Source organism: Fusarium coffeatum, assembly GCF_003316985.1.
Source record: "Fusarium coffeatum strain FIESC_28 chromosome Unknown BRIP53273_contig_49, whole genome shotgun sequence".
Classification (NCBI taxonomy): domain Eukaryota; kingdom Fungi; phylum Ascomycota; class Sordariomycetes; order Hypocreales; family Nectriaceae; genus Fusarium; species Fusarium coffeatum.
The window spans coordinates 271,865-287,058 of record NW_022157846.1 but is presented as its reverse complement, the minus strand read 5'-3'; the positions used below and the strand labels follow the sequence as shown (position 1 = coordinate 287,058).

The following is a 15,194-nucleotide window of genomic DNA, read 5'->3' as shown; positions in this document are numbered from 1 at the left end:
AATCAAACTCCAAAAGTTCAGCTCCAACAATCTCTCTAGTCTCCCAAAGTTCCAAAACCAACAATTATACTCCTGCTAAACAACCACTCGTTTATGCTTCAAACTCAAAGCACAGCATATGCGGACACGTAACTCACGCTCATGTCCTGAGGCTCCTCCACCAAGTTACTGCGGTCATACTTAATGACACTAAAGTATCCCTTTTCCTTATCCTGGGAATATTTACGCCATAACTCTAGAGCCGCCATTATGACTCCAATTGGGTGTCGCCCACATACTGTGTTGCGAGTCTCTTTCAGCGTCGCAAGGAAGCTATCATGAACACCGCTCTTGACGGCGTCCATGGCAGCTTCGTCGATGACACGAATTGTCTCATGGATCGGCGGGCCTTTTGGTGCTGCATCGGTAGAGCGCAACTTTTTGAGATCTGAGGGTTTGTTCGTGGGCGAGTATACCTGGTAACTGAAGTTCTTACCCCAGTGGCAGAAGTCGGAGCTCACAACGAAGGCGTTCTCGGGATCTTGGAGATATGGGAGCAGGACCTTGCCATGTGCCTTCTCCTCCGGTCCGCTGTTGTTGCCAATGAGAAGCGGGACGATCTTGGGAAACTTGTCCGGGGTACCAAAGGTCTGTTCACAGCGAAGGTAGAGGTACGGCATGTGCATCTCGAGAGAATGTTCGCTGACCTCTCCTCGCGTGGGCATCTCCTCCATCTCAGCAGCATCCTTAATCTGCTGGACTACATCTTGGTCAACCGTCAGATCTCCGAAAGGAGTTTCGTATTTGCCAAATGTTGAGGTTGCGCATCCTTCAAGGTAGTATGTATGAGAAGGTCCCAGGACAAAAACACGCTTAGCACCGGTCAGGTCCAAAGTCTTGTATGCCCATGCTGCACAGGGACCAGAGTAATCGTATCCTGCATGGCTATTTTGCGGTGTTGTTAGTTCATCCCAACTCGGTCTTTTGAGGGGCCTCAACTTACGGCGCAATTACTACACGTGCACCGGAAATGGGCACAGGAGCTCCATCGACAGTATCAGGAACTGCTGCCAGGTATTTCTGAAGCTCATTCTTCAACACGGTTGGCTTGGCTTTGTACCAGTGACCGGCCTTCTCTGCTGGACGTGTGGCCATGCTGTTTGTGAATATGGTTGAGATGAAGAAGGAGTACGGTTCAAACTTTTTGAAACGGTGAGCTTGTCGAAATTGAAGATGGAAGTTAAGCTTCAGTCCTCGGGAAGGCACCTGCAGGTATAAATGACATGACGACTTACGTAGCTCAACATGCCCCTCTTAAGTTCATGTGAGACGTCCGAGTTCCCCGCCTTACAGAAAGTCATGATTGGCTTTTGGGTAGGACACAGCGCAAACGTTATGGAGGTCACTTCGCGGCAAGAAAAACACTAAGACATAAATAAAAACATTCTTCAGCAATCTATGAATATCTGTCAAGCAGTAAATGTTTCCTAAATGGGTGTTTGACGAACCAACAGATTGTATCAACAGGTGGCTGCACAAGCACGTGCATAGGTGAGTACTTCGATTCAGTCTAAGCTAATAACTCTCATTCCATGACCCAGGCATAACGCTCTTTACTTCCTCTGTCTCAACCAACTCCCAAAACTGACGCGCCATGTACTCAAACTCTGGGGCCCAAAATATTCTCCAATCCTCTATCTCTGGTCCCGTAGCTATATCTATAATTCGGATGGGGACCCAATGATTGACATTCCATCCCTCGTCAGCCTTTTGGCTTACCTTGGCGCCGTATGCTGCCCTTGCCAAGGTCTCTCTCGTCATCGTCCGAGAAGCCTCTATAGCATCTGCGTCAAAAGCGCCTTTAAGTCCTCCATGCAAAAGGTTGTGCTCTTCTTTGCCATACTCAGCCAAGTCTACTCCCGCTTCTAGTAGTCCTTCCAGCCATTCACGCAGAGTTTCCTGGAAAGACTTGTCCCAATGGACGAAAGTAACGTCTGGTGAAAGATAACACAAAACTCCTCCGATAACTGAAATTAGCGGTGTCCCTCGCCAATGTGGAACATGGTGGACATCCCAAGGGCTCACGAGCTCAACGCTATGAAGGTCATCAGGCGCTGCCACGGATGCAATCTGGGTGACGAGTTCCCTCCATGACTCAGTATAGACCCGCCACTGGAACTCAGCTCTCTTGTAAGGAATAGTTTCATCAGCAAACCGAATCCCCAGAGCTATAGCTGATGAATGAACAAGTGAGAGCTTCTCGGTACTGGATTGAGAAACGTCCAACCTCGTGATGACCGAGTCCTTAGAAAGAAGACGGGGGAAGCTATTTTCTGTTAAGATATGGAACGATCCAAGGCGAACAGCCTCGAGACGATCTCGTATCGGCCAGTGGTAGTACTTTGGCATAAACCTTTCCCTGAATATGAACATGAAATCATCCATGTATGTCCACTCGTGGATGAAGTCGAAGAGCCGGATAACCGGCACCTCGTCAACGTCTTGAAGATATGCTTGGAACAGTTCAACTATGCGATTCCATTCCTCTTCTACCGATTGTCGATTCGGCTGGTATATGAGTGGTTTTAATGGACTCCTATTCTTGTAGTTAGTCCTATGGTCCTTGGGCAAATGTCAGGTATGAACTTACTCTCGTCCTTCACCAACTACTTCCGTAAGAGACCCCTTGAGTCCCAGTTTGAGAAGAACTTGACATATTTCGTATTGTTTGTTTTGCGCTGCGAACTGTGAGGGCGTTAGAAGAAGGCATCAAGCTTAGTGTCATCTCACTGACATAGAGAAGCGAGTATCCACGGTGGTCTTTGTCGAATGGAGATGCCATCCGTGTATCGAAAAGCTTCAATACGCCATCCTTGTCTCCCTTCTGGATTGTCTGAACAATATCTGACTCTGGAGAGATTATGTTATAAGACTGGCAGGCGAAACTCCAGCTATACATAGTTGTGTTGAACTGGATATCATAAACAGCTTGTGACAGCCAGCTTGGCAACTGGACCCGCGCTCGCCAGGATCTAGACTCATTCGTATAAGTAAGCCATGGTCGTGTTCTTTGTGTTACTGTTGCTTTTCTCTCAGTCTCCGAGCCCTTCTTATGGATATCGTTCTGGCTCTTGATAAGTATCTGTTCGTTCCGCATCGCTGTCTGGATCATGGAAACGAATTCCGGCTGGAAATCTGTGAGTTGTTGTCGGAAATCACTCCTTACTCGGCTGGTAATTGTCTCTGCTTGTTGCCTTGTCGTAGACCTCCCATAATTAGTTCACTGTCGTGTGTCTGGCAGCACGATACTTACATATGGCGGATACTTATAGCAATATGAAGTAAATCTATAGACCGCTTGAGTTTCTTTTGACAACCCTCAAGTTTTCCCTTCTTCAACAGAAACTTGAAGGCGCTCATCGTACGCTGGAATCCTTCCTTTTTTGAGTATAACACGGACTGTATCTCTTTAACAAGGTCATCCAGAATGATTTGGGCTTTCCTCGCGGCAATAAAGCTGCGATCTATAGAGGAGTTGCTGATGCTGGGATGGAATTCTCGATCATAGTCAAGCTGCTCTTTTAGTTCTGCGAAATCAAGAGCAAGTATATCGAGCTCCTCTACCATATCTCGAAGATCCTCCGGGAGGGCTTTGGCTTCGCCCCATAATTCTTTGATTTCAATAATGAGTGATGTGATTTTTGCCGCGGCGTCGATAAAAGCGATGATACTGGCGGCGGTCTCCATCTTCTTTATGCCAAAAACGACGGATTCGTATACTTAGGAGCAGTCGGCACAGGTCTGAATATAATGCAAGTGGAAATAAAATAACAAGATTCACATACATCAACAGTTAGAGGGCAGGCAAGAGATTAAAAATGTCTTTGAAACAACGCACTGCCTCCATAACGAAGTCGACGACCAACAACTCATGGATTCTGTACTCTACGAGACAGGCAACAGGTGTCACAGGAACAGCAGATCCTCCAGCGAGCCAACCAACTGAGCTAAATGAGACCATCTGTGTCGCTATTTGGGATGCCATGGCGCCTAAACGGTGGAGATTGCATGAAGATGGGCGGCAAAGTACCAGGGGACGGCAAACCGCAGCAGCTGCTGTGTTTCAATGCGTGGGATCATATCATGTCCATCGTAACAGAAGCAAATTTACGACAAAGGCCTCCAGTACACAGATAATGCAGAGTCTTCCATCTCGATTTCTATCACCTATTTAAGTGCTCTTGTATGAAGAAGAGGTTTTATGTGATAACTTTCACGAATCGCGCTTACAACTGAGATGCAGAGTGGAAATGCAGGCACGGGCGGCACCGGTGCGGGTACGGGCCGCTGAAGGCGCTAAAGATTACTGACTCGCTCCACCAACTATTTATCGCCGGTTGGGCTATCAAACAAAACTTGGCGTTTACCCTACATCATTCTTTTTCCTATCAAGTAACTCTGTTTAAGATAATCATGATCTTGATGCAATGCAGCTTTAGTGTTTCTGTCAATCATGCGGTTTGACCAATTGGAATGTTTGTGTCTTAGATAGCAACAGCCTGAAGTAACTGACAACTCCATCGCTACCATAGCAAACGATTGAATTGTATGCGGGAAGCAATGGGTAGACAGACAATGGATTTTGGGTATGTGCAAGCAATGGTAAGCAATGGGTTCGTATGGGTCACAATAACTTGATTTCGGATAGAAACGTTACGACTGCAAGTCGATGACAAACTCCCGGGTGAAGTAGAATCAGACAACACTTGAAGGGAGCTGCAGACAACGATGCAAGGCGTAGTCGACTTCCCGTCCCTTGGCGCATACAAGTGTGGTAGCCAAAAGAAAAGTTTCTCTGCTTTGAGTGCGTACACAGTCTTAAAGTGAGGCGACTGAGACAACATATGACTTTCTACAGACAAGCCAAGGCTCTGACAAAGACTTGAACAAAGACTTGTCTCTAAAGCATGCAAGGATTGGTTGACAAAAGCCATCAATTAGTGTTTTCACTCAAGCAAAATCCCAATCTTGAGTTTCGATGGCAAGCTGCATCCCCTGAGCAGTCTGCAATGATTCTCACCTATGCATTTAGTGCCAATATTGTGGCTGTTCACGCAACCACTAGGAACGCATTCCTTGCCGATAATTGGTATGTGTCAGAGTGATAGGCAAGCTGAACAATCGAGGCTGGCTGGGAGTTCTTCAGGAGAGCAAAAGTCCGACCAGATATGATAGAAAGAGGCCAGCCTTGAGGATTTCCCATTACGGTAGACCGGACCGATCGAGGTCCAGTTTATTAAATTACGGTATGAACGGTTTTGAGGGTAAGAGACCCACGAAGTAATGGATCTCACCGAGAAGAGACGCTCGGATGGGGAACAGAGATTTCGTTCTTTTTACGAAAAGAGATGAACGTCAATAAATATCATTATGTGATCTGCTAAGTTAGGTACTCTAATGATACAGTCACATCAGAGTCTCAAATCCCGAGGCTATACTGGAAGAGAAGTAGTCTTCTATCAATAACTGTGACAACTACCGAAAATAGAGTTTGGTGGTTTCTCTCTGTATTTCTCTAGTTGACTAGACTGAAGATAGGTGAGCTATTATTCCCGAAGTCGGACCTCTAGACTTGTCTAGTGACAACCGATGGACCCTTGCCGAACCGGCAGAACGGATTCTTTACCTCGCGAACTCTGCTTAAAATATCCCCGAACCGAGGGCCTGTCATGTTCCATGTTTCGGAACAGAAACAGTGACAGATAGTAGCTATAGAGAGTTACATTGACTTGCTATCAGGACCCTGTAGTTTCAAAGAATTTCAAATAAATGTACTTTCTTTTCCAGCGAATTAATTACCCGTGGTTCGATAGCTTTCAGTAGATGTCCATACTCTGTACAGACTGTAGGTAGAAGCCTCCACTGACAGAAGGTGGACGGCTAGAACGGCTGTCCTAATTGGAACTAGCCGGGCTGATGATGTCTTAGTCTAGCTGTCCGCTGCACCTGAAGATATCTGCTGCCCTTAAGAACTGCCTGCACTGTACTGTACATGCACGTTTATTAACGTTTGCCACTAACTGACGAACCATTCAATGAAATTAATCAGCGCTTTGGCATGAATTTTTCATTCAATCTAGATCAATTCAATCCAATCCAGAACAATCTCCCTTCTTTTTCTTTCCTCATCTTTGTCTGAGTCAATTCCTTTCCCCTTATCTTGGTGTAACTCGGAGTTATAAAAGCCCTCTAAACATCTGCGTAACTGACCCTTGCCTCAGCCTCTCGGCTCTCCCTTCCACAGCAGGGATCCAGCCTCCACTGCTCACAGGTCCTGTCGCATTCCGTCATAAGGAATTAACCCAAAAAGCTACTAGCTCATACCGAGTCGAGGTTGCTCGCCCGAAATCTTCTCTAACTAACTCCTTGGGAGGGCCCGCTCAGTCCAGAGAATCGCATCCATATCCCATCCCATCCTTCCCCTCCAGCTTTTTTCCTTTCCTTCGTTTTCGTTTTCCCATCTTCATCAACAACAACCACTTTTTTCTTTCTTCTATTCTTTTTTTGCTACTGGCTTACGGCCATCTGTTTTTCCATCATGGGTATTCTTCAGAAGATGGCTTGGTCCAAGAGCACCAGGATCAAGGTCATGATCGCCATTGATACGGTCTTCTTCCTCGTAGAGATCATCTCTGGTTTCCTTGCCCACTCTCTTGCTCTTATGGCTGATGCCTTTCACATGGTAAGTCATCTATCGCCAGATGCGAATTGATCCACGAACAGCGACTGACTCTGTATAGCTCAACGACATTATCTCCCTTGTTATCGGTCTCTGGGCTGTATCTGCCGCGCAAAAGACCTCCACTGACGAATTCACCTTCGGCGTATGTCTAAACCCAATCGCAAGGCCCTCCACCATTCGATCGCATAACTAACCATCCTCCAGTGGGTTCGCGCCGAGATTCTAGGTGCCTTCTTCAACGCCGTTTTCCTTATCGCTCTCAGCGTCTCGATCATCCTCGAAGCCTTGACCCGATTCATCGAGCCCCCGGAGATCAGCAACCCCAAACTCATGCTTATCGTCGGTGGAACCGGTCTTCTATCCAACTTTGTCGGTTTCTTTGTTCTTGGAGGTCACGGCCACTCCCACGGCCCTGGCGAACACGACCACGACCATGATCATGATCACGGACATTCTCACGACCACGTCCACGATGCCGAGGAGGGCCACGCCGGCTACCACAGCTCTCTCGCTGACGAAACCGGTCGCGCCGCTGAGGTTCTGCCCGAAGGTGTTATCCAGCGCGCAAACGCTTCCCGTAAGAACGGCAAATCTAGCGACACCAACAGACATTCCACTCATTCACGAGGCCGCGACTATCATCGTTCCAGTAGGAGTGGACACTCTCGTTTCGCTAGTCTCGACGACTTGAGCATTCACCCAGCCAGTTTCCGACAGAGCATTATCGAAGCTACCCGAGGCGATGCCAATGAGGTTAGCGAGAGCGAGACCGACGCTGAGAACTCTCTGATTATGGAAGAGGACGAGGCCAATGAAGAGTCCCCTCTTCTCAAGGGTGTCGCTAAGAACGGCTCATCTCTTGGTCACAGCAAGAACGGTTCGCACTCTCACTCTCACTCCCACTCCCGACGACCCCGACGAGACTCTAGCGTTCACCACGGTCACCACCACACCCTCCCCAAGGATGCTACCAAGAAGGACAGTCACGGTCACAACCACGCCGATATGGGCATGAACGCTATGATCCTCCACGTCATCGGTGATATGCTTGGAAACATTGGTGTCATGGTTACCGCTCTTATTATCTGGCTTACCGACTGGCCTGGCAAGGAATACGCTGATCCTGCTGTCTCCTTGTTCATTACTGCCATTATTCTCAAGACTTGTATTCCTCTTACCCGCGGCACCGCTCGTGTTCTTCTCCAGGCCACTCCCGAGCACATCAGTGTCCCCGAGATTCGACAAGATATCGAGGCTCTCCCCGGTGTCATCACATGCCACCACATCCACGTCTGGCAACTCTCCGACACAAAGCTCGTCGCAAGCATGCACATCCAGGTCTCCTTCCCTATCGACTCTCATAGCGGTGAGAAGTATATGGAACTGGCTCGTCGTGCCCGCAAGTGCCTCCACGGTTTCGGTATTCACAGCGCTACGATACAGCCCGAGTTCTGTTTCGACTCCAAGCACTCTCACGATGCCGATGCTGCAGCTCTTTCCTACGATGGCGGTGCCGATTTAACTAAGGGGGATAGCTGCCTCCTCGAGTGTATCGACGACTGCCAAGCTCAGGGTTGTTGTCCGGCCGATTCATCATCCAAGGCCTCGTCGACAAGACGAGCCAGTGAGTCGTCGCACAGCGCATCTAGTCCTCACGCGCACGAGCACAATCACGACCACGACCACAGTCACAGTCACAACCATCAGCACTAGTCGCTCTGGTATTCGGCCTGGACTTTAATACTCTCGCTGCCACACCCCTATACCAAATAATTCTCTTTCTTTTTGTCATAAAAAAAATCCAAAACAGGGTTCGGCGTTCTTATCGTGTGGGCTTTCTCTCACATGGCTATGGGGCTGTCTTGAGCACAATATGTTGTGTGCTAGTAGTTAGAGAAGCGATGCTTTTTTGATGTATGATATAGCTGTCGATGAACATTGATTCTTTTGTATTACCTGCTCGTTCATGTTCTGATGTCGTTCATGACCTTTGGACTTGATGATCGTGTGCTATGTCTTATGCGATTTGTGCTGTGTATCATTGTACCATCGGGAGTATAAAACAATGACGGTAGCTATACATTAAAGAAACGGGAAATGGTTTGTCTTAGTATCGAACGGAACTAAAGATCCAGCAGAGACACAGATGATCTATGTACACTGATATTTTATCACAGCTATCTCTGCACCGATAGTCTAGTAACACACGATAACCGTTGTTCTCTACCGAGACTCGGCATATAGAGAAAGTGTCTAAACTGTCCCTACGCCCGCGCGCCATATAGTTCTATCTATCAAAGTTTCTCATCAAAGTAGTCATTTGAAAACATTGCCTTCTATCTCGCACCCCTTGTCAGCAATACCACCATTTAAGTTATGAGCAATGACCATCGACAAGGCCATATCCTTGCTTAGCTTGTTGAAATGCACAACATAGCATTGATGGTTCGCATAGCGACTCAATGCATGAAAGATCTGAGATTAAGACGAATGTTGTGGAAGCACAGCTCACCACAGAAACGAAGACTGTGTCACTAGATTGCCGAGGTATAAGGACTAACCATGAAGCTTTGGCTTAGCGCAGAGCTTCAAGTTTACGCCTAACGAAAGCGATATTGACCTCCATTGGTTTGTTGTTTGCTATAGCTACTATTTTTTATCCATTGACTGTGTCTGCGATGCTTGATGACGCTCATCTCTGTCTTGTATACAAGACTCTATTCATCCCATAAGCAGACCTCAGGGTGTCAGAAGAATTGGCCCCGGGGAGCATAAGAGACGAAATGACTTGATCACCTTATGCCTGCTTAGACTGGCACTTAGGCTGTTTTATTTCTGTAGCCTAAGCTTTGGGGGACAATTCTTCTGACACCCACCTGGCAGACTATCGAGCTAACTTGATGCTATCTTCCTGCTGCTTCACTAGTTCCATAGCTTCTTGAGCTTTTCACGGGTGGCTGGGCGGTCTAAAAGTCGAGGTTCGGGATGCCCCACCATGAATGGCCATATCCAACGCTGCCACATGTCCAGCGTGTTTTAGTGAGTTTCTCCCCTGTAAAGATGGGGTAATCAGCGGATCTGGAGCTGCCCGCTGATCCGAGATGGGGCTTACGACAGCTATCATGACGATATAAGTTTAACGAACCGAGAGTTAAGATTAGCGATTGCTTGATTCGTGTAAGACATGTATTATATCAATTGACTCAGAAGAAGCTGTAGACATGCATAGAAGAAACAGCGACCTATAATAAATGTAAGGCTATCTTGCTCTTGTGTTCAAGACCCTGCAGCTTGATGCGCTGCAAGTGCTACTGTAAGCTAGTGGAGTTTTGGGCAGCCCCAACTTCACCTAACAATGGATCAACCCACTCTTCAATCGTGCGAGAGGCCTTTAGATGATCCATCCGCTTTCATATCATCGTGATTGGCGAGCTTTGCCAACTCGAGGCGGTGACTACTTTTTGTCTGTTTTTTGTTTGTTCCTTCTTCCAATGGAGAATCCTTCCTCTTGCAACACCATCCATCAGTCATCATGAGCGAGAAACGAAGTCGTCGTCACCGCGAAAAGGACCGCGACCGCGAGAAAGACCGTGATCGTGACCGAGACAGAGACAGAGAACGAGACCGTGATCGTGATAGAGACAGTCTTCGAGTACCCCGCGCTCGACCCCACCGTGGCAGCTCGAGGAACTCATCCAAGCAGTCATTAGCAACACACGAAGAACCTCGTTATTCCTCGGCCGCTCCCGCAGCTCCTCCGCCTTCCTATTCTTCGTATCCTTCATATAACTCGAACAATCCATATGGCTCTTATGTCGGCTCAGGTTCTAATACGGCCTTGAGAGCTGCCTCGTCTCGATTCTCTCTCAACGACCAGTTCGCCGCTACTCGAAAAGAGTTTGACGCCTGGGATGATGATGGAAGCTCCATCTACGACAATGGGATAAATGAGGAGGTTGAGGAGGAGGCAGAAGAGGAAGAGGAGGAAGAGGAAGAAGACTCAGACGACTCCGAAGCAGACGAAAAGGCCCCCATGAAATCGACAAAAGGAAAAGATACACCATTGAAAGAGACCAGCACTGCACCTCCCAATTCAGTGGTTACAGACTCCAACTTTTACGATCTTTTCTGTCTCCCGCAAGATGCACAGGGGCTATCGCAGCAGCAAATCCGAAACGCATACTATCGTCTCTTCGTTCTCTTTTACCCAGACAGCTACCCCGAACATCTACGACCAATTGCTCGCCAGCAATTTCTCCAAGTGCAAGATGCTTTCGAGACGCTCATTGATCCAGCACGCCGAGCTCAATACGACCTGGATCAGTTCGCAAAGGCTGATGATGGAGCGACAAAGTCAGAGTACGAGATTGCTTTCAGAGAAGCTGTTCGGGACCGCATACAAAACAGTGTCAGCACGAATTCCGATCTGGGTATTCGATTAGATGCATCTGAGTCTCTCAGCGGCAAGCCAAAGCTCTCAATCCTGGACTTTTCCTTCAGTCATTCCGTCACAGTCGAGCTTCCCAGAATGCAGAAGTTACTGCAGCCTGGAATTGCCCGGATAGAAGGTCTCACTTCTAGGGAGAAGGAAGCAATCGATGGTCCAGCACAACCTGGTATCCATGTTGCTACGCCCACAGTATCCATTACTGGATCTACGTACGGCATCGCAAAGGACCTCTCATCAGTGCCAACATCGCTCTTATACGACCGATACCAGCCTCTTTTGCCCCTGACGATTCCCAGACAGAGGCTCATGCAGCTCGTCGAGAACAAGTTTGCACCATTGACAACCCTTCAGTACAGACAAGAGTTCCTCAATCGTTCGATGTCTCCGTCACCGGACAAATTCAGATGGATCAAGACTGCTATCGAAGTGGAGGCCGATGTTTTGCCTGAGTTCTCTGCTAGAAGCCGTTTCTATCACCACTTCCTTCTGCCCAAATTCACGACCCCTACCATTGCTGAAACTAGCATTCAGTCCTCACGGGATTGTGCATTGTTCCAACCCCGTGCTGCTCTTGGAATCTATCAGATGATGCGTCATGGCACAGGCTTCTTCCGCGCAGACAGTGGTGACTGGGGCTATGGTTCTGATCAGTACTACCGATTCTTCTCTGAGCATTCCACCATCAACCCAGACTTCTTCAATGCTGAGGCCCCCGGTGCTACTCCCAGCATAGAAGTTGGTTTCCGCACCGGACTTTCAGACAGACTACCAGCCCCAGGTGCCTCAGACTCTACTGGTGACGAGGGTGGAATTCGAGGCCTTGATTACGAGATCAGCACATGCAAGCATGGAACATGGGCTATCTCTGCTTCTGCTACGCCCACTTCAGCAGCTGGTGCTCTACGATATAGCAAGGATCTAGCTCTGCCCTTCCAAGCTCCTCCCACGTCCCTGGACCCTGGCATGTCCAAACCTGCACGTCTAGAGGCAGAGCTCTGCTCAAACAGATTCCAAGATCAATACTTTGCTGTCCGAAACCTCTGGTCTGTTGGTCGTTTTGCACGCATCGGTATCGAGGTCGGTATGAGCTTGCACAACCTTCACCTCTCCGTCTACTGGTCTCGTCTCGGTCAACGACTCAGTCTTCCCTTGCTCATTGCGCCGCGATCGCTCCTTGGGCCCCAGGTACTCTTCTGGGCTGGCGCATTGCCCTTTGCCGGTCTTGCTGCTGTGCAGCTTGGTTTGAGCTATCGCCGTCGTCAACGAGCCTCGCGTGGTCATCGACGTGTTCGTTCAGATGTCTCTTCTACCGGCAAGCCTGTCGCCATTGCTCGACATCGATACGAAGCAGACAACGTCACTACGCTCCTCGCACAGCCCGTCGAGGTTCGCCAGAAGCAACAGATGTCTCTTGGAGGACTTGTGATCATTAGCGCGAGATACGGTATCCCCAGTGAAGACGGTTTGCTGGTGCCAGGCGATGATGTTGCCGATGTGACAATCGCCATTGCCGCCCTGGTCAACGAGCCTACCTACGCCAACGGGCCTGCATTGGTGATCCCTCAAGGCGTGCGTAAGAGTCGTCTGCCAGGCTTCTGGGACCCCGCGCCTGGTCAGGAGAAGGTTCTCCGTGTGGAATACGTGTTCAAGGGCGAGTCAGGCTTTGTCGAGGTCGGCAACCGTGATGAACTCGTTCTTCCACCTCAGGCTTAAACGAGATGGCTGAGCTCACGTATCTGTAGGTGTATATATGACTATGTGTTATGACGATCGATGAACAACAAGAATGAAATGAGAGGTATGGAAAAGAAAAAGAATAACGAGATTAAACAGTGGACGAGATATGATTGCATACATAGGTGTTGTATCATGGCGACAGTACTACAGATGATTTGCTTGGTAGATAGAAACATACTTGGCTTAAGAAACCCAGAACAAATACAGCTTTTCGATTCAAGACACGATACATCGCGATATACTTCTTGGTAGAAAGGTGATGCCGACTTCCTTATGACACATTGCAGGACTTCAACGCTACTCGATACAGGTGATGAGGCAGAGTATTCGCCGTCCAGAAAGACTCTATTCTTAACATTGGATCGTACATCGCTAGACTATAGTCTTGCAGTGATATAACAGTACTTCAATTTCGATATATCGTCGTCATACGCCATGGTCCAGATACATGCTTCTCTCAGGGGCTTCATAACGCATTGCCTTTCCATACAGTCGCGCATCATCTACGAGCGCTCACATACATCGGACAAGAAAAAGGAACATGGCAGCTTCCTGGTGGAAGCCAGTGTTGACTGTCGTGACGGGAGTTCTGTTTGCTTCCAGTCGGCTTCATACAGAAGTCACCAAAGTGAACCCACGCATTCAATACTCGTCGATCAACTGCAACAAGATGAAGACTATCAAACGATATAGTCTCATATGGCTCGAAGCAAGCAATTACGCTCATAAACAAACTCTAGTAGTTACAGGCTGTTGCGCTATACCACTGCCTGGTATCTGGGAGTCTCTTCGTGGCTCTCTGGGGCTCTTCCATGCCCTCCCTACAACATCCAAACACTTAAATACACGCCTCCCTCTACTAAAGCGCATGAACCAAGACCTCTGACCGACCCAAAAGACGGTCGCACCCAAAGTCCCTATCAATCAATAACTCATGCACACAGCATCCATCACACCTGTCAAAAACCATCACCCCCATCGATTGGAACCACGACACCTATCCTCAGCGCATCAAAATCACCAATCACAGCACTCATCCAGCCCCTCGGGAGGAAGTCCTGCAAGCCTTTCGCCCAGGGTCGCTGGGACGGGCCAGCCTGTTTTGGAGTACGCTGCTGACGGTTTGATTATGGGAGACTGTTGGTTCGGGTTTTGTGCCTTATCTTGGATGAGAACAGGTTTCTCTAGGCATGTTGACAAGGATTTAGGAAGGGTTGTAATATTAATTGGCCATTAAACAAAAAGACGCGTTCATATACGATAACAACAACAACTCACCATACAACCTATACAACCATCAATATCACCAAGTCCAATCTCCCTAACCTATACCATCACCCCAACTCATCACGGCGGCCCGTAGCGTCAACCCGTCCCATCCATCTCGCTTCCCCCAACCTCCAAGAGCGAATTACTTTGCCTCTATTCTCTTCACCTGCGCTGTGCCGTAGGAACCGCCCTGTCCCTGGACAACTGCATCCCGTTTGTTGCACATGCGCGACGTCGTACAGCGCCTCGTGAACGAGTTCAACGGCATCTAGGATTGTGTTGTGTGACTCCCACGGACGATATGCCCTGATTTTGCAGCCCTATAGATGTTTTGATAATACTGGTGTACCTTGATTTTGGAATAACATTGTGCATGTTCCATTACTGCAGTCTTGATGCTAGTCAGGTCTAGTATCATGGCCAAAAACACCGCAAAGTAGATTTCCATGTTTCCCGTCTTCCTTGGCAGCCAAGTTCATCGATGAAGCAGAGTAATCGCCGATTAAGATGGTGATTCGTATGCAACCTTGCGGGGTCTGTGCTGTAGCTAGAAACAAGTAGGCAGGGATTATACCAGATTTCCACGATAATTGATGCTCTACTTGGGTAAAAGAAGCGTTTCAGCTGCTTCGCTTATCAACAAACAACCACCTCAAGCGTGGTCTTCTTTGAATCCTCTATTGGATCCTGAACCTGCATGGATCATGGGTAAAGAAACAACAACAATCAGCCACACTTGAATCTCCCCGACCAGACCAACAATGGCGCCATGAAGAGAGTGTGTGGGCCTTGATCCTATCGGAGAATTCAACCCTTCGGATATCGACCTTTCCGTTTGTTTATTGTTATTCTCAGAGTCTCAACTCTCAAATCATAGCGCAGAAGAACCTGTTGATCATCCTTGCTCTGTCGTGGCGCAGTACATATTCGATGCATGCAGCTACAGTTGCAGTTGCATTTGTATTTGCATTTGCATTTGAAGCACGCGAAACAGATCTCTTGCCTTTGCCTCTGCAG

General features: G+C 48.2%; 4 protein-coding genes across 4 annotated transcripts; 2 read left to right on the top strand and 2 right to left on the bottom strand.

Moving 5' to 3' along the window:
• Positions 1 to 104: 104 nt before the first annotated feature.
• On the bottom strand, positions 105 to 1,134 carry FIESC28_02271 (uncharacterized protein; the record flags this gene model as incomplete). Its single annotated transcript, XM_031156421.1, has 3 exons — positions 105 to 212; positions 279 to 924; positions 983 to 1,134. 3 exons carry the CDS (start codon positions 1,132 to 1,134, stop codon positions 105 to 107), a joined length of 906 nt encoding a protein of 301 aa, XP_031019592.1.
• Positions 1,135 to 1,554: 420 nt separating this feature from the next.
• Positions 1,555 to 4,024, bottom strand: FIESC28_02270 (uncharacterized protein; the record flags this gene model as incomplete). Its single annotated transcript, XM_031156420.1, has 5 exons — positions 1,555 to 2,575; positions 2,630 to 2,724; positions 2,774 to 3,245; positions 3,293 to 3,729; positions 3,878 to 4,024. The coding sequence occupies 5 exons, from the start codon at positions 4,022 to 4,024 to the stop codon at positions 1,555 to 1,557; spliced, it is 2,172 nt and encodes a 723-aa protein (XP_031019591.1).
• A 2,553-nt stretch (positions 4,025 to 6,577) lies between these two features.
• FIESC28_02269 (uncharacterized protein) lies at positions 6,578 to 8,434 on the top strand (the record flags this gene model as incomplete). The annotated part of the gene is made up of 3 exons (XM_031156419.1): positions 6,578 to 6,721; positions 6,780 to 6,863; positions 6,926 to 8,434. 3 exons carry the CDS (start codon positions 6,578 to 6,580, stop codon positions 8,432 to 8,434), a joined length of 1,737 nt encoding a protein of 578 aa, XP_031019590.1.
• Positions 8,435 to 10,253: 1,819 nt separating this feature from the next.
• FIESC28_02268 (uncharacterized protein) lies at positions 10,254 to 12,884 on the top strand (the record flags this gene model as incomplete). The annotated part of the gene is made up of 1 exon (XM_031156418.1): positions 10,254 to 12,884. The coding sequence occupies one exon, from the start codon at positions 10,254 to 10,256 to the stop codon at positions 12,882 to 12,884; it is 2,631 nt and encodes an 876-aa protein (XP_031019589.1).
• Positions 12,885 to 15,194: the final 2,310 nt, after the last annotated feature.